The following is a 20,298-nucleotide window of genomic DNA, read 5'->3' as shown; positions in this document are numbered from 1 at the left end:
AGGCTGGAAACAATGCCATCCTTACATTTTCTTCCAAATGCTTCCTGAGGTGTTCACCTCTTCACCTCTTTCCTTTCAACAGGCAGACCAGTCTTGCCTTTATTCTCTGTGAACATCTTCAGATCTATTCCAGTCCTTGCTCCTTGTACTGCTGTTTCTTTTACCTACGATGCCATCTTGCTTGTCTTCCCACAATCTAAATTCTATCTAACACACAAGGTCCAGCTAAAAATCTTAGCATGAAAAAACTTTTTTTTCCTAAAGACTCTAGGCCATACAATAGTCTTGACTGCCTGACTTATCATGGGGTTGGTGCTCGATCAGAGATAAATATCCTGTGAAAAATTCTATATGGCTACCAGTCTGTCTTTTTTAGGCATTGTCTATCCAAGCTCCAATAGCAACTTTCTATTACTCTTAATTTATCTCGCTTATTTATCTTACTGAAGTTTTGGTAAGCATTTTAAGCTTCTGAAAAAATTTTGATAGTGGATTAGACTGATGTCATATACTACCAATAATTCTTTCAACAATTCCAGGTAGCACAACATACTTAATTCACAAAAAAAGGATTCTACATCTCATTGGCATGTTTTTAACCTTAAAAAAAAAAAGGCAAACCCACATATCTTTAATCAAACTCATACCTGCTGAGACTCGTGGACAGTCAGGTAGCATGGACTCCACTGATGTATCTAATGGTTCTGAGCTAGAGACCCAATTACAACAGTTCTGCAATGTAAAAGAGATAATGTGGTTGAAACACAATTGAAACCATGGCCAAATATTCAGTTGAAAGAGATAAATTTGTCCTATAAAACCAATAACTGGAAGTATATTCAATTTATTTACCATATATTTAAAATATTTTTCTTATGTAAATAATAATTTTTCATGACAAAAATGACTGGAAAAAGTATATTTTTTGTTTTAGCAAATAATCTGTGCTAATATTAAGAATACATGTAATCTTCTGTGAACTCTGATATACTATATTTCTAAGAAAAGGTTAGATGCCAAGAAACATGTGAATAAAAGGATTATAATTAAGAAAAATTTAAACAGATATCCTTTAAACACTTTTAGAAATGATTCTTACTTTGACATAGAAAAGAATAGCTAATTTCTAAACTATACTCTTTGTGGAATACTAGAAGAAATGAATTCTGCATTTACTTCTCAAAATCTGGCCCATATAAATGTACTCTTTTAATTTTTACTTTGACTTGCTTCATGAAGGCTGTATCAAAATGGTTATATAGAAATTCCCCTGGTGAACTGCAGTTGTGTATCTGAGGACACAAACTTTTCAGTCTTAAAGATCAGTCTCTAAGGTGATGATGATTTGCAACTCAGACAAACAAAATAAAAATACTCTATTTTTTTTATACATTTTAAGTATTCATTTTAATTATGGATTAAAAGATATTAAAATCATATGACTTTAGAAAATTTCTCAGAGTGTGTGCATGCACGCGCATGCACACACACACACACACACACACACACATACACACACACACATACTCAATTTCCAGACAGATTTTATTTTAAAAGAAATCATCCCATCAATCATGTAGGAAAAATCAGTGATTGCTATTCTGGTAAACAAGCATGTATTGTGTATTTATAGATGCTTGCTGCCCTGGTTGTGCACCATGGAATCCGTCTTCACTGTGGAAAGATCCTTGACTGGTAGATCAAGTGTCTTATTGTATTTCCTTAATTCATTCTGTCTGGAAGAAGATGTCAGCTGTGTTGCAGTGAGGAGAGAATTTCAAAGGCCCCAGTCCCCACCAATAAAGGCCGAGGAATGGCTTTTGAATAGATTTGTCAAGGCAACCCTACTGTTCTGGGACCAGAGAGAGCAGGAATAATATAAAGGAAGGGTTGCTGTATGAGATTAGAAAGTGAAGTTCACAAAGCATGGCAGATTTTTGTAAGAAACAGTGGATCAATGAAACTATTGAACTGTGCAGGGAAAAAAACATGAAAACAAACACAACATCTAGTAATGTTCTTAAATGCTTTCTCTCTTTTTATATTTAAAATGGATAAAATATTACTATTTTCATGTATTACAAAAGCTTGCCAGTTTAGAATGGATACGTACTCTACAATGTGCACTCCTAATCTTAATTAGCAGCTGAATGCAAAATTATACAATGTAAGAGAGTAGAAATTATAAAAGAAATAGTTTCAGAAGATATTTCATACATTTGAAATAAGTAAAATTAATATTACCATTGATAGAATACCACATCAGAGAATTCTAGATAATGCAGAAGATTAGCACACAATTAGCCAGCTTTTATATACAATGTGACACTTGCTTGTAAGAAATAAGTATTCTCCAAAGCAGTGTCAAGATATGTAAATGGATGATTTGTTTTATCATTCATCACAGCCCCTAATAAATTCAAAAATCATGACTTCTATAGGCACTAAAAATAGGCTCCCAATGATACAGGGAGATAGCTTCAATGAAGAATGACTTTCTCTTTCTCTCTCTTTTTCTTAAACAATTCAGTCTTTTCAATGACAGCAATTAGCACTACCAACAGACAGGCGGCGATTAGGTATATATTTTAATTATTATTCATCCGACTAGTACCTCTGAATCTGATGAAAGTTGGCTATTACCCAGGTAATATGTCAGTCTTTTAATACTGTTCACCTACAGTTCACATATGTAAAACTATGTTTCACAAGCTTTTCTAGTATTAATAAAAGTGATGGTACATTATAATATGCAGGAGACTAATCATTTTCTAACTTGTTATTGACTTTTTAAAGCTGAGCAAAATGAACTTTTGTCCAGGTTCTTCAGATCACCTTTAACGCAAACACTGACTCAAAGTACATGTTCACGTTTTACGATTCAGAAATTTCAGTTTTTATCTAAGCATATGTCTTAGCCTTTGATCACTCATAAAAATCAGAAAGAAGTTAAGCACCCTACAGCTGAAGTGAATATGCCCCAGAGTTCTATGGAATGACAAAGTACCTGTATAGAACCGTAAAGGATTGAAACTATAAATTTGTGTATATGTATGTGGCATTTTTACCCTACTGAGAAAATTATATAGAAGACAAGGCAAAACAAGCTAAAAATGTTTGCCATATGATAAGAGTATAGTGAAATTTTAAAAACATAAACATTGGAAAATACATGTAAAGAAATTCAGATAGCTATTACATATGAATTCAACATCTGAAATTCCATTTTATCACACTTGACTCCCCATGCTAAGTTTCTATAGTTACAAACCTAGTATCTTTCACTATTTTCTAATGCTTATCTATTGTTCTTATCAATGTCCCAATTTAGCCCTCATTCCAGTTCTTTAGTCAGAATAAACACTACTAAAGTATTTCAGGTGGCAACAAAGATAGCCCACTAGGAAAGCCCTACAAAAATTCAAAATTTGAATTTTTTGAAATTTGAATGGTATGTGTTAGCAGCCTTTGAGAGCTTTTTCTAAGGTGCCCTGAGTAAGCAACAAGGCATGTTGGACTAGAAATACCAAAAGTTTCATGCTTGAGTCTCAGATGCAGTGCCCCTTAACGTGAAGAAGCATAAAGAAAGAAGCCTTTGGCCACAGCCAGCAGATTAGGATGAATCACAAAATGAGTGTTTCTCTGGGTCTGAAGGAAAGAGAAAACAGACAATCGCATGAATGTTATTAAGTATTTTCAATTTAAATTTTTTGTAAGATCTCTGAGATTATGACTTTACAGATTGTTGTCATTATAAAATTTCTTCTTTGTATAAGCCAAAAGTTTGGAATCTACTGATATAGAAGACCTAAGGCCTGGGCAACTCCATTTAACTTGAACCAAGGGTTTACAGTATTTCAAAGTAGATATGAAATGAAAAATTTTATAGGAATGCTAGGATCTACTATATTTAAAGAGAAAAGTAGGTAGTGGCTATTTCTGTGTAAGGTATTTGGAGATGCTTTCTCTGCTGACTGAGTCTAGGTTTTTTCATATATTTTTGCATTTGTCTGAAATGTACATAACAACTGATTTAAAGAGTGATTTTTAATATGGAAGGCACTGTATCTTCAGACAAGTACAACTATGATTCAATAGGCTGTTTCTAGAGCCTCCAATCAGAGCTGAAGGGTGACAGAAAGAAACAGGAAGAAACCACGACTATTCCACAGAACTGTACATCTGGTTTGGCTAGAGACTTTCAGAGGCCACTCAGTTCTGAGAAGTGCCTCTTAGGAGCTGCCTTCAGTTGCTTTTTACTTCCATTCCTGAGACTGGCCTACCATCTACCGTCTTTTAGTTGGGACAAATTTTACTTGGAGCAATTATCAAAAGTAGCCCTCCTTTGATCTTCTCCCTTTAAAGGGAATTATTATTATTCCCTTTCTCCCTTCTCTTTCTCCTTCTTTTTCTTCTCCTTATTATTATTATTACTATACTTTCAGTGCTGGGGATCAAACCCAGGGCCTTGTATGTGCTAGGTAAATGCTCTACCACTAGGCTATATCCCAGCACAGTATTATTTAAAAATTGCACTAGTAAAACAAGATATACTATCTTTGTGTTATATGCTAAATTGATAAGTTTAAAACAAAAAACAGCTTTTATAGTAAAAAAGCTTACCATTAATAATTTTATTACATTAAAAATGCTTGCAAAGCAAAACCAATTTTACTATTTTTTAGTATAATAGGAATGACTAGGCAATTTGTACCATTGTTTTACTTACAAATTTTAAAGCAATGTTTGATGCAATAATGAAGCCATTCATCAAGAGGATAAAAGCACTAAGGCTTCCTTCACAACCAAACTGTTATTTTTATGGACAATACTCCAGCTTAGCTAATGTATTTTTCTTGGGAAGGATAACTACAAAATTTCTCAGTATGTTTATTGATCTCAAATGAAACTATAGGAGGTGGTAGGAAGAGGGCTGCTGAGGGAAACAAAGCTTGCCCTAGAGTACCTTCTCCCAAAACCCATGCTCAGTACAACAGCCCTTCCTATTTACTGTAATCCAGGCTTGTTTGTTCTTCATAATTTTGAGGAGTCTTATAGTGTGGAAAGGTACTGAAAATGAGAAAGAGGGAATGAAGTTTCATTCCGAGTGTTGGAAAACATTGAGCTTTTGTCTTGCCAAATCACAATGAAAATCTTCTCTACTACCCTCTGGTCACATACACAGGTAGATTAGACAAGGACATTTGTCCCAGACTTGTATACCCTCCATTTTGGTTGTCATTTTGGAAGAGGTCTCAGCAGGGATAATTTCAAAATTCAACCAAGAATGATCAAATAACTTTTATCTAGGAGATAGTACAGTGTTTGCTATAATAATATATCTCATCTCTTATGTACTGCCATTTGCTTTTCAGGGGGTTTTCTTTTCTTTTTAAACATAGTGTCATTTTTAAATACTTTTATTTAGTTTATTTATTTTTATGTGGTGCTGGGGATCAAACCCAGTGCCTCATGTGTGCTAGGCAAGTGCTCTACCACTGAGTAACAACCCCAGTCCAGGAGGTTTTCTTTTTGATCATCACCTTTGATTCTTGTAAGAAGAGATCATGAAGCACACAGAATAGAAATTATTATCTCTAATTTACAATTATGAAGCAGGCCAAAAAGATGGAGTAGCTTGTCTAAGAGTATAAGTGTTAGTGAAGTAGCTGGTACATGCTAGAACTATAAGTACTGATTTACTTACTGTGAAAGGAAAAAACATGCAAAGTGATGTGGTCAGAAAGCATCTCTGTATTAGAATTGATTTAACCCCCAGCTCCTTTATAAGTTTATAGCATTATAAGTACTGGAAAAAATACTTTGGACTTTCCATGTGTTAAAAGCACTTTTTCTAATGGAGAATAACAATAGTGATAGCAGATTGGTGACACTAAAAATACAAATATATGGTGCATGTAATATATCATATACTTCTTTCTACTCAAAATTCTTTTTGAACATTAACTCTCTGGTTCTTATACAGTGGATTATGAAGCCTAGTAGAATTTATCCACCACAAACTCCTATAGTCAGAGGCCAGCTAAAGAGATATTCAGATATTCTATAAACAAAACCCAAGGGGGTTAGGGTGTGGCTCAGAAGAACAGCACAAGCCTAGCATGTGCCAGGCCCTGGGTTCAATCCCTAGCACCTCAAAAAACCCAAATAAATAAAACTACCCTGAGAGAAATGTAGGAAGATTAATCAGTTCACTCATATACATGCAAATAAATTATGTGACTAAACAATTGCTATAGCTAATTATTAATTATGATTACTATTGATTTGTTGTGGGATAGCTGATATCAACTGCTTATAATATCAGAAATGTAAATATAAAATAAAAGAAGAAAAATTTCAACTGGGTATCTGGAATAGAATAAAGGAAATAATGGGCTGAAACTTTTGGAAAAAAGAAAAAAAAATCATGCTCTATGAGGCCTTGTTAGTTTTCAGATTCACCAGCACTTAGGAAGTATAAAAAGATGCTTTCTTAGTCTGAGGCTAGACAATGGCCAGGGCCTGGGTTACTTTCTCCTTGCTCAAGGGTTTGGTATAATACTATTTTAGCTTTTTACTTCTTCTCCCCCTACTGGCAGTAGTAAGCCAATCAATTCAAGAGTGGCACATCCTTACTGTTTTTCCATAAGAAAAGGACAAGACTTGAGTGTTCACTAAGCTTCTTTTTTTTATCATTAAGAGGTACCAATGCTAAATAGTGGAAAAATTAAACATCTGGGAATAAGAGTCTCCTTAGACCACATCACTCTTTAGCCAAAATTCTAACATATATTGCATGCATACACAATATTTTATGGAAAGCCAAAGGGCAGGGAGGTGCTTTAAAAAAAATCATTTGTTCTTCTGGAGGGTTTTCTATTATTACTTTAACTGCATCCAGTTTTTCCTATTTCCTCTCAATGTTCTGCTTCTCCAAAGGGACTGTGGAAGTAGAAGGTGATAAATGTTGGTGGGAGTTCAAGATATAAAGACTCACAGCCATTCATGCAATATTGAATAAATCAAGTGTCACCTCTCTCATCCATTCCCGAATCGTTTTCCCAGCTTCTTGATGCCATACATTGTGAACAGAGTCTGTCAGTGCCACAGCAGTTACCTTACTTTTCACATCCGCTTCTCGTTGAATCATCTTGTTTTAAAAAAGAAAAATAAAATATTGGTTATAATTTTTCCTACTGAATGCAGCCTGCTTAGTCATACATAATAATATATTAAAAATGAAAAAAGCCATATGCATCTATGGCTCAAAATTACTCTTTTCTGCACTGAACACATACTCTATTCTTGTCCATAGATGTGAAAAGACCTAATATTTTCTTTTAAAAAGATAATACTACTTAAGTCTTAGAACTACGCAGCTCTATTATTTTCCATGTGGTTTGACAATTCAAGGATTAAAGGGATCACAGGGGAATCCCTGAGGGTTTCTTTTACAAATTTTTTCCACCACTTCCAATTTCATTGCTTCAGGGAAGTTAGCACCTGGGGTTCACTGTTAGCTACTTAGGACTAACTTCTACTAATTTTCAGTACATGGCAGATCAGTAAAGAAAGATATCTTGTTTTAACTTCAATTTAACTAGCCTTTTCTTCACCATAGCCTTGTAATTCTTGGTGTTTTAAATGCCTGCAAAAATCCTTTTTTCCCCCAAAGTCTTATCAACATTATTTCTCTTTTAAATATTTTATTTCTTTATTTTGGCAAATTATTATACTTAAACTTTTTTTTCTATAGAATTTTATGTCTATAAATAGCTTCTAAAAAGAAAAAAAAAAGATCACTCAGCTGGAGATACTGACAAATTTGTCAGTGGTTTGCCAGATAAAGAAACTGAAAAATAAAATTCTACATCAAAACAATCCCAAAACATTTTAATCTACGAACACTAGTGATCCTAATTTGGCATAAAAGTTAGAAAGTTTAATACAAACTTAGAACGACAAAAAAATAAATAGACAAATTTCACAGTAAGGCCCTCTCTTTCTTGGCATCAAATATCTTTTCTTCTTTTAAATTCTTATATTAAACAAAAAGAACAAATTTTCTCTCATTTGTCATTAATTTATTTTTTTTTATTTTATTTTTTTATTTTTTCATCTTCCATACATTTGATTTAAATGAGTTATGCATTTCCATCTTTACCCCAAATACAGATTGCAGAATCATATCAGTTACACATTCACAATGTTTACATAATACCATATTAGTGACTGTTGTATTCTGCTGACTTTCCTATCCCCTACTATCCCCCCTCCCCTCCCCTCTCATCTTCCCTCTCTATCTCATCTGTTGTTGTTCCATTCTCTCCCTTCCCCCCCTTTCCCCTCACAACCTTGTATATGTGATTTCGTATAAAAATGAGGGTGTCCTTCCGTTTCCATGCACTTTCCCTTCTCTCTCCCTTTCCCTCCTATCACTCGTCTCAGTTTAATGTTAATATTTTCCTCATGCTCTTTTCCTCTGTTCAGTTCTTAGTTGCTCTCCTTAAATCAAAGAAGACATTTGGCATTTGTTTTTTAAGGATTGGCTAGCTTCACTTAGTATAATCTGCTCTAATGCCATCCACTTCCCTGAAAATTCAATGATTTTGTCATTTTTTATTGCTGCATAATACTCCATTGTGTATAGATGCCACATTTTTTTTATCCATTCATCTATTGAAGGGCATCTGGGTTGGTTCCACAGTCTGGCTATTGTGAATTGTGCTGCTATGAACATGGATGTGGCAGTATCCCTATAGCATGCTCTTTTAAGGTTCTCAGGGAATAGTCCGAGGAGGGCGATAGCTGGGTCAAATGGTGGTTCCATTCCCAGCTTTCCCAGGAATCTCCATACTGCTTTCCATATTGGCTGCACCCTTTTGCAGTCCCACCAGCAATGTACAAGTGTACCCTTTTCCCCACATCCTCGCCAGCACTTATTGTTATTTGACTTCCTAATGGCTGCTAATCTTACTGGAGTGAGATGGTATCTTAGGGTGGTTTTGATTTGCATTTCTCTGACTGCTAGAGAAGGTGAGCATTTTTTCATGTACTTATTAATTGACTGTATGTCTTCTTCTGAGAAGTGTCTGTTCAGGTCCTTGGCCCATTTGTTGATTGGGTTATTTGTTATCTTATTGTTTAATTTTTTGAGTTCTTTGTATATTCTGGATATTAGGGCTCTATCTGATGTGTGAGGAGTAAAGATTTGTTCCCAGGATGTAGGCTCCCTATTTACTTCTTTTATTGTTTCTCTTGCTGAGAAAAAACTTTTTAGTTTAAGTAAGTCCCATTTGTTTATTCTTGTTATTAACTCTTGGGCTATGGGCGTCCTATTAAGGAATTTGGATCCTGACCCCACAATATGTAGATCGGAGCCAACTTTTTCTTCTATCAGGTGCAGGGTCTCTGCTTTGATATCAAGCTCCTTGATCCATTTTGAGTTAACTTTTGTGCATGGCGAGAGAAAGGGATTCAGTTTCATTTTGTTGCATATGGATTTCCAATTTTCCCAGCACCATTTGTTGAAGATGCTATCCTTCCTCCATTGTATGTTTTTAGCCCCTTTATCAAATATAAGAAATTTGTAATTTTGTGGATTGGTTTCTGTGTCCTCTATTCTGTACCATTGATCCACCTGCCTGTTTTGGTACCAGTACCACGCTGTTTTTGTTACTATTGTTTTGTAGTACAGTTTGAACTCTGGTATCGCTATACCTCCAGATTCGCACTTCCTGCTTAGTATTGTTTTTGCTATTCTGGGTCTTTTGTTATTCCATATGAATTTCATGATTGCTTTATCTATTTCTACAAGAAATGCCATTGTCATTAATTTATATGAATTGTCCACCAATTATATAACAGTGCACTTTTAAAAAAAGGAAGAATTGTGAATGTTGATGAAAGCTCATACAGGGAAGACTGTCAGGTATACGTCTGATATCAAATGTTGTTGTTTGGCATTCTGAATCAAAAATGTCTAACTCTTTAAAATTTCTTTAAAAACAGAATATATAGGAGCTGGGGTTGTAGCCAATAGAGTGCTCACCTAGCACTTGTGAGGCACTGATTTCGATTTAGCGCCACATGAAATAAACAAATAAAATAAAGGTAGTGTGTCCATCTACAACTAAAAAAGATTTAAAAAAAGGAGTGGTAATTAAAAAAAAATGAATATGTGCATTTTCTCTCAACATCACCTGATGGTAATCTATTTCAGCTTTAGATCTTACTAAGCAGCATTTTTTTTATGTTAATTTTTTTTATTGGTTGTTCAAAACATTACAAAGCTCATGATATATCATCTTTCATACATTTGACTCAATTGGGTTATGAACTCCCATTTTTACCCCAAATATAAATTGCAGAATCACATCGGTTACACACTCACGTTTTTACATAATGGCATATTAGTGACTGTTGTATTCTGCTACCTTTCCTATCCCCTACTATCACCCCACCCCTCCCCTCCCATCTTCCCTCTCTACCTCTACTGCTGTTGTTCAATTCTCTCCCTTGTTTCCCCCCACCCCTTTCCTTTCACAACCTCTTATATGTAATTTTGTGTAACATTGAGGGTCTCCTACCATTTCCATATGCTTTCCCTTCTCTCTCCCTTTCTCTCCCCCCACTCGTCTTTGTTTAATGTTAATCTTTTCCTCATGCTCTTCCTCCCTGTTCTGTTCTTAGTTGCTCTCTTTATATCAAAGAAGACATTTGGCATTTGTTTTTTAAGGATTGGCTAGCTTCGCTTAGCATAATCTGTTCTAATGCCATCCATTTCCATGCAAATTCTATGATTTTGTCATTTTTTAGTGCTGCATAATACTCCATTGTGTATAGATGCCACATTTTTTTTATCCATTCATCTATTGAAGGGCATCTAGGTTGGTTCCACAGTCTAGCTATTGTGAATTGTGCTGCTATGATCATTGATGTGGCAGTATCCCTATAGTACGCTCTTTTAAGATCCTCAGGGAATAGTCCGGGAAGGGCGATAGCTGGGTCAAATGGTGGATCCATTCCCAGCTTTCCCAGGAATCTCCATACTGCTTTCCAAATTGGCCTCACCAATTTGCAGTCCCACCAGCAGTATACAAGTGTACCCTTTCCCCCACATCCTCACCAGCACTTACTGTTGTTTGACTTCATAATGGCTGCCAATCTTACTGGAGTGAGATGGTATCTTAGGGTGGTTTTGATTTGCATTTCTCTGACTGCTAGAGATGGTGAGCATTTTTTCATGTACTTATTGATTGATTGTATGTCCTCCTCTGTGAAGTGTCTGTTCAGGTCCTTGGCTCATTTGTTGATTGGGTTATTTGTTTTCTTATTGTTTAATTTTTTGAGTTCTTTGTATATTCTGGATATTAGGGCTGTATCTGAAGTGTGAGGGGTAAAAATTTGTTCCCAGGACGTAGGCTCCCTATTTACCTCTCTTATTGTTTCTCTTGCAGAGAAAAAACTTTTTAGTTTAAGTAAGTCCCATTTGTTTATTCTTGTTATTAACTCTTGGGCTATGGGCGTCCTATTAAGGAATTTGGAGCCCAACCCCACAGTATGTAGATTGTAGCCAACTTTTTCTTCTATCAGGTGCAGGGTCTCTGATTTGATATCTAGCTCCTTGATCCATTTCGAGTTAACTTTTGTGCATGGCGAGAGAAAGGGATTCAGTTTCATTTTGTTGCAAATGGATTTCCAATTTTCCCAGCACCATTTGTTGAAGATGCTATCCTTCCTCCATTGCATGCCTTTAGCCCCTTTATCAAATATAAGAAAGTTGTACTTTTGTGGATTGGTTTCTGTGTCCTCTATTCTGTACCATTGGTCCACCCGCCTGTTTTGGTACCAGTACCACGCTGTGTTTGTTACTATTGCTAAGCAGCATTTTTACACCTGAAATCTTCCTGCTCTGATTTCTGCTTATATTAAATCTTAAATCAGTATAGGTTATCAACATCATATTATTGCAAAATTCACCTTATAGTAAAATAATAATTTTGAAAAGCCTAAGATAATGCTCTAATTCAATACTTCACATTGTTACGTATAATGCTACTTTTTTCTAGATTTTACTTTAAAAATATTGGCTCATTAGATTATATTGGCACTCAAATATACAAATTAAACCAAGATTAGCTTATAAAAAACAAAATACCATAATAGTGAATCCATCTGGCTAACAAAGAAATTACAGACCCTTACTCTTATTTTTCTAAACTATTTGCAAGTGAACCCATTATCAAGCACTATCAAGTATTTGACTGTTTAGGATTAGTAGAATTGTGAATTGCTGATAATTTTATGTCTAATTTTTCACAACATTTATATTTGTCTCAGCATTTCTGCAGCCTTAGTAGTACAACAACTATTCACAACTGCCATTTCTGTCTAAAACAACTGCGCCTTGCATTTGTTAGCTTGGATCAGTTGCCCTTCCCTCACTTACTGCCTTTCACTGTGAATAAGCACTGATGAAAAGGACTGAAGAGTGGCAGCTGTAGGAGTAGACTGAATCAGGATTGTTTCAGAGATGTCAGTCTTAGACGAAGTATAGCTAAAACAAGGAGTGAATGGAGGCGCAGTTGGGCAGACACTTCTGTAATATGGTCTATAATAGAAGATCAGAACAGTCTTGAAAACTCAAAAATATGAAAAAGAGAAAGCTATGTCCTCAAAGTCCTTCCCATATGTCAACTTAAGATGGAGATGGAGCCTTAGGATCCATGAATATGAACACCTTATAATGCCTTGAAAAATCTTGTCTATATGTGCATATGAGTATTTTTCTGGGGAAAGAATCCTTAGCTTTCATGAGATTTTCAAAAAGATCTTCATCTCTAAAAAATGGTAAGTATTTATGATCTAAATGTCTCTATGTGCTCTTAAACAAACTATGAAGTACTCAGTAAATGATCTTTTTTAACAATTTAAGATCAACTGAACTAAAAAAAATCTTTCAAAAAGAGAGGATGATATTATATTTTTGTTTATAGTATACAGAGTTATTTCATACATCAACATCAACATCTTAAAGCTTCATGGCTTAGTAGGCTATGTATGCTACAGTTACAATTAATATTTGTGTATATATATATTTTTTTATTTGTGTCTAAATAGTCAACAAATTTAAAAATGAGTATAAATTAATTCCCATTTTATTCTCAAGTCATATTGAAATTTATGAAGAACTTACATTATTTTTCCTATTTGTGGATGAGGGAACTGATCCTGAGACAGGTTAAGAAACAGGTTAAGGGCCAACCAGATACAAAATGACACAATTGTGACTTGACTGGATATATACATTCTTTTATCAGTATCACATGGAGTCTAATTTTCAGTAATATATAATATTCTTATCATAAATAAACCTTTGCTTAATGACCTTTCATCTTTTTATGTAGCACTGAGAATTTAACCCTGAGTCTAGCACATGCAGGGCAAGTGCTCTACCACTGAGTTACATTCCTAGCCCTTTTTTAGTTTTTATTTTAAGATAGGTTCTTGCTTAATTTCCTAGGCTGGCCTTGAACTTGAGATCCTCCTGCCTTAGCATCCTGAGTAGCTGGGATTATAGGTATGCACCATTATGCCCAACTTATATATACACAGTATTTTAGTGATTTGGACATTTAAAAAATGGTTAGAAATTGGTCCAAATCCATATCAATAAGGAATATCAAAATCCTTAAAAAACAGCCAAGACAAAAGTAAGCTATGAGAAAAACTGATAATTAACACCACTTCATAATTATTACATTTGTAAAACATATAATGTCTAGACCTTTCCACAAATTCTATTCATGATGTCAGAATTATTGAAAAATAGTGGATCCTGTCACCTAATATTTTTGTTTCCTCTTAATTCTACCCACTGATCTACTCATAGTCCTTTCATGCTAGGTTAAATGTAATTAACCTTCTCTTTCCATTTCTATTTTATATGTTCTAATCTAATAGAAGCTTAACCAATATAATAAACATCAAGTTTTTTCAATAGATTAAAAACATAGGGCATACACATAAAGGCTCATATTATTCTTTTAAAAATATTTTTATTAGTTGTTGATGGACCTGTATTTATTTATTCTTATGTGGTGCTGAGAATTGAACCTGGTGCCTCACACGTGCTAGGCAAGTGCTCTACCACTGAGCCACAACCCCAGCCCTAGGCTCATATTATTCTTAACATTTTTGGTGGGGCTGAAATTGAGGGGAAAATGCATTAGTTATTATTTTTTCTTCCAGAGTAAGATTTTAAAATATTTGGCGACTATGGAAGATTGGTGAGATAAAGACCCGTGATGCAGGAGAGGTGTGGGAGGACCAGCTCAGCTGCAGCTGCTTTTGTTTCCTTCCATGTTGGTGCAGCCCTTACACAGAGTTGCCACCATCTTGATGCAGAACCTGCCTTTTCTGTCCACCTAACTTATTACACAAACCATCGCTTTCTTCAAGACCTCAAATGATGAACCTGCTATTCTCTTTTAATAAATTCCTGGCCTACTATAAATGCGCCTTGTCATCCTAAAAGTTCCCAATTTCCCTTTTTGTACTTATAAACTCTTGTAGTTTTCACCTGGGATTTTTTTTCCCCCAAGAACTCTGCCATGAGTTACTTTCCATAAAGGAAAACACAAAGACTTTTTAACTTTCACCAAATCAAAATTGAATTCTAAGTTAACTTAAGGCAAGGAGATGTCTTGATTTCCTTTAAAGGCAAGAAGAAGCTGATGATACAGGGGTGCTCTGCAATGAAGTATAACCATAAACAATATTGTCAACCTAATGGAAAAGAAAACTCTGAATTGAGTTGACTTCACTCTAAGTAAAAAAAAAAATAACATATAATTTTATTTCCCTGAATTGTGGCCTGGTGGCCATAGCACTCAGAGTACTTACTCCTCCTTATAGTTTGAAGTCCAAGGGGACCTATTAAAAGAGGCCACTGTGGGTTGCACGTAGATATATATATTAAACATATGTACTGTGAAAGTATTACGCTTATGTACCGTGAAAGTTATAGCACATGAATTACTTGTACAAGAAAAAATATTCTGAAGAAAATTTAAAAAACACGTTTCCATCAGATCAGAGCTGATACTACTGCTGTTTATAAGCCTGAAGATCATTACTACTGTATAACCATGAATAAATCATTGCTCTGGTTAATAGCACAGCTAAAGTTTGAGATGCCTTAAAAAAACTCTCTCTCTCTCTCTTTCTCTCTCTCTCTCTCTCTCTCTCTCTATATATATATATATATATATAAGCATATATTTATGCAATAAATGTAAATGGATTAGCTCCCTCTAGAGCTGCTTTGGTTAAGATTTCAGATTAAGTTGAGTCAAAGGCTTGGAAAGTATTAAAAACTGGTATTTTTTTATTCTTTCATTATGTAGATTACAATTACACACAATGCTTCTATTGGAGTGTGGTCTTTATGTGGTTTGATAGATCATAACATTTTACACAAACCTTTCTCCTGTCACTTTAAATTTTTGCAAGTACATTTCCTATCATATGGCCCTTTGCCCTGTGCTCTCACGCCCAGGAGGTTACCAATATACCCTGTATCAAGATGACTAATCAGCTGACACTGGGCTTGGCAATCTTCTGTGTTTATGTTCAAGACTACTTATTCTTCTTTCTTTTAGGCAAATCAACCCCAATATCATGCTTGTCACAGACCAGTATCATCTTTGCTGTAATATGTAAAAAGCCTGGTTCTGTCACTGACGGCATTAGCACCTTAGTGAAATACACATTGGTAGATAAAATGTGAAGACTAAACTGCCCAGCAGGAAATTCAGTTACCACTATGATATTTAGCTTCCATAGTCCACACCTCTAATCTGCATTCATTATTTCTCTTTTTGAAAGTATAAGCTATCAAGTAAGCAGTCTTCATAAGTTAAGGGTGGAAGTTAAATTCAAGGACTTCGGGGTGAGGTTCCCTAGGTTCAAATCCTCACTCTGGTGAGGATATTGTGAGCAAATTATTTTGACTATTTCTGTGCCTCAATTTTATCATGAGAATGTCACAGGAGATGATTAATGTATTCTTCAATCACAGAGTCATTGTATTAAATAAACAAAATATAAAGCAGTTAGTATAGAACCTGGCAAATAGTACACAATTTTAATAAGTGATTCCATAAAAATATACAATGTAAACTACTTCATATTTGTAAAGTAATATATTATCCTTAATCTCTTAGAAGAAGCTAATAACAGTTAACTTATCATGCATTTAATGATACTTTTTATTTTTAAAAATGCATAGATCAAAAAATTGAAAAATTTATGAAGGGTTGCTTTTTCCTTTGATAATGTTGTCTAATACTTCTATAACTGCATGGTTAAGGGGTAGGAAAGAGCCAACTATTATGTGTACTTAAAATCTTGTAATTAGAATATTAGACCAGTCATGGGCTGGGGTTGTGGCTCAAGCAGTAGCGCGCTCGCCTGGCATGCGTGCGACCCGGGTTCCATCCTCAGCACCACATACAAACAAAGATGTTGTGTCTGCCGAAAACTAAAAAATAAATATTAAAATCTCTCTCTCTCTCCTCTCTGTATCTGTCTCTGTCTCTCTCTAAAAAATAAATAAATAAAAAAATACTGAGATGAATATATTTAAAAAAAGAGAATATTAGACCAGTCATTGCACCATGCACTTGAAAACGAAGAAAGAATTGCTGAGGCAATCCTGTGGAAGCTCCACTTTCCTTCCACCACTAAGCCCTTTCAGAATGACTGGAGCTGCAGCAAAGCATAAATCCATGACTTTGCGGTGCTGAGTGAAGAAGACAGTCCCTTTACCACTTTGCTTTTCACAGAGAGGAAATGGACTGCATCTATGTTTTTAAAAAGATAAACAATGAGCTGAGTGTGGTGGCATGTGCCTATAATCCCAACAACTTGGGAGACTGAGGCAGAAGGATTGCAAATTCAAGGCCAACTTCAGCAACTTATTGAGGCTGTCTCAAAATAAAAAATAAAAAGGGCTGGTAATGTAGCTCAGTTGTAAAGCACCTTTGGGTTCAATTCTCAATACCAACAGAGGTGGGGGCGGGGAGATAATCAACAAGATATAAAGAATGTTCAGAGGAAGGCACTATAATGTTGTGGTTAAAAGCAAACAAACGTATTTAAGGATTAGACAGACTTAAGATTTTTACCTTTGGTTAATTATGGAAAAAATGGGAATAATAGTAATTATTATTCTCCAAAATGGGGATAATAGTGTAGTCACCTCCCAGGGTTGCTGAAGCATAAAGAAGACAAGGCATATAAGAAATCAATGATGTCAGCTATTAATTATTACCTTGATATTCATCTCTAATTTCTAAAATGTATCCTTTTTAGATATGGTATCTATCTTCAATGAAATCAAATTCATGCTGACAGGGTAGTGTTTTTGAAGAGTCATACAACTACTCCACCTATTTCCATTCTCACTACCTCAATTCTGCAAAGTGACTTGGGCTTACTCAAAGGTTTTTAAAGAAAATAATCTGCTATAAATAGTGCTGAGAGCCATTAGCCAAGCAGGTATGACAATTTCCTTGCCAGCATACCCCATGTTGCTTAGAGGAAGGACTCATGGAAATGGACTTGCCTTGGACATTTTGCAGTGACATTACATGTAAGGTGACCTTGCTCAAGGACCAGGGCGGATCCGGGTTTAGGGCGGATCAGGGTTTAGGGCTCTCCTTGGGTTTAGGGCGGTTCCAGGTTTAAGGTGTACCCTGCTGGGAATAGGGCATATCCTGCTGCCTCAGGCGTGCCTGCTCCTGTAGTTCCCGTTGAGTTCTCCCGGGATTCTGAGAGAGTATTTGGGCAGAGAACGTGGATTTCCCCAGAACATGATTGTAGAGTGTCAGTGTGAGTTCGGGAATAAAGAATTGCTGTTTGAATCTACAAAGCTGTGAGTGGCTCGTGATTTTGTGCCCAGCCAGACTGCGGCAAATAGTATGACTGTACAAGCTAGTTAATGCAAATTGAACTACTATAATTATTAATAGTGTCCCCTTTCTGTTCTGGTTTAGATAGTAAAAGTGTATAACACAGATGTCACATGTGTATGTCACCGATGTTAAATGCTACTCTAGCAAATTGGTAACCTTATAAAATTCCATTCTGTTCAATCCTTAGCAAAATAAAGTATACACCCCAAACCAACAGAATTATCACTATAAAAATAACCATGTAGGAAAACTTTAGGAAATATTTTTAAAGGTTTCTAAATTCAAAACTTAAAGAGCAAGCCTTAGTGCTGTGCTGAGCCCCTCACAGATGGACATGCAGTCTCACACCCTGGTTAGGTAAACATGGCCAGCTGGATCTCCACTGTAGAAACAGGATAAGACAACATTCTCTTTTCCTGTGCTTTGAAGCCCTAGCTTTAATTCTTGCAACCTTTGTCTAATTTCAGGAAGGAAAAGGCTCTCCACAGGCAGAACACCAAGGGATAGGGTATGTAAACTGAAACTTCTTGGGTCACATGCATTTATGAAGATAAGTCTCTAGCCACCAGTTAGGGAATGGCAAGTTATGATTTATTATTGCAGGCAGCCAGAAGAGAGCAGTAATAACTTCCTTTTCCTTTCCTGCCTAGACCACGCTGCCACGTGCAGGGTTCCTCAAAAACAAAAAGCATGTGTAAGGTAAGTTTAAAGGAAAAGAAAAGAGGGGGAAAAAAAGCAAACATTAAGTGACTGACAATCTGGGTGTTTGGAGAGAAGATCAGTGCTTTACAAAAATACATGATGGAGGGGGCGGGTAGTTGAAAAATGTACCCTACCAATCAAGAAAACAGCAACTATTATATGAAAGACAAGTTAAGTGTAAGGAAAAATTAAAGGTGTCAAGTACCAAAAAATGATATAAATGATCCTCAATGTGACTTAATTGATAAAAGGTTTATTATGCAATGAGAATGACCATAGTAGGTAACATAAAACAATGATATGAAAATTATAATGACTATATATGAAAAGCCTATGTTATAAAAATATAAGGAAGGACTATGTACCAAGAAATGTTTTTGTCACAAATGTGTAGCAAGCATGTTCACAATATTCAGTCAAAAATCAGTTTTGAGCTTTAATTAATTGTTATATTTTGGAAATACTTAGGCATATAATTAAATATATTTCAAGTATATAAGTACTCAAGAATCATCAAACATTGAATTGTTTAAAATGTGCAGCCAAAAGATTTCATTAGGCTCAGGAGGGGCAACTACATACATTTATCTCGGAGAGAGTTAACACCTTTAAGTTTTAAGGCATACGATTTTCTTTTGGTCTGAGAATGTTATTTAACAAATTTCACTTACAAACCTTTACATTAAATTTGCACACTGATGTTTGGTGGATTTGAATTTTTTTCTAAAAAGTTAACAAAATTACTCTATAAATAATAGTTTTATAATATTTTCAAGATCCAACTACCTGTACTATTTTCAATATAAAGAATGTAAACTCTGTGAGCTGGCATGAACAGAAAAAGCAGTATTCTACTTGATAAATTGTTCTAGATAACACAGTAAAACTATAAATTTGAAGCTGGCATGATTTCTAACTTTTAGGAAGAACTTACAATTTAGGAAGGAAGGTGGTTCAGATATGTTCTTTAGAAACAGTTAATATTCTAACTATGTATGGATTATTTTGGTAAATTGTACAATTTAAGTAGACTGCTAGTTGAAGGATTATGCACCTGTTTTCAAGATTAGAAAATTCATGCTAGAGAAAGTAGCTTGCCCATGTTTACATACTTAGTAAGTAGCACAGCTAGATCTTGACTAATCATGTTGTTGTTACACCATGGCTATTGAATGTAATATCCTTTATTTTTCCTGCTTAAGTACTTAAAATATTGGCAATGACTGATTTCCTGTCTTTCTTTCACACTGAAAAGTAGGCTTAATGAAGGCAGAACCATATTTGTCAACAATACATTCCCATTTGCTATACACCGGTACATAACAGGTGCTCAAAAATGATTTGTGGAATAGAGGTGCTTTTTACAGAAATGGAAGAGATCAAGGAAGGTGATGATTAGGAAGCTAGAGAGATGCCTGGTTTGATGTATTTAGAAACAGTTTGCATTATAGGTTGGGTTCCCTAGGAAACAGACAAAGATAGTATTTAGCATGAAGAATTAATAAAGAAGTATTCTTAAGGAACAACTGATTAAAAAGAGAAGGAATAAAGCGGGAAAGGGCAGAGAGAAGTCAATGTGGTAAGCAGGCCCAATAAGACTCTTGCACAACCC

The 20,298-nt window shown here is 35.1% G+C and overlaps 1 protein-coding gene across 11 annotated transcripts in view; it reads right to left on the bottom strand.

Annotated features, from left to right (window-relative positions):
* Nucleotides 1–20,298, bottom strand: part of Arb2a (ARB2 cotranscriptional regulator A) — a 460,304-nt gene that overhangs the window by 150,084 nt on the left and 289,922 nt on the right. For 8 of the 11 annotated variants that reach the window (XM_076857015.2, XM_076857011.2, XM_076857018.2 and 5 more), the window contains 2 exons: nt 7,037–7,153; nt 648–732 (listed from right to left, as the gene is read on the bottom strand). In XM_076857015.2, the coding sequence (XP_076713130.1) occupies nt 648–732; nt 7,037–7,153 (202 nt within the window). Of the gene's footprint in view, nt 1–647; nt 733–6,865; nt 6,946–7,036; nt 7,154–20,298 lie in introns of those variants that run through there. The other 3 variants (XM_076857019.2, XM_076857017.2, XM_076857016.2) reach the window with 2 other exon arrangements.

This window comes from Callospermophilus lateralis, chromosome 5 (assembly GCF_048772815.1).
Source record: "Callospermophilus lateralis isolate mCalLat2 chromosome 5, mCalLat2.hap1, whole genome shotgun sequence".
NCBI lineage: Eukaryota > Metazoa > Chordata > Mammalia > Rodentia > Sciuridae > Callospermophilus > Callospermophilus lateralis.
Note: the sequence above shows the minus strand (reverse complement) of the source record. Positions and strands in the feature narration are given on the sequence as shown.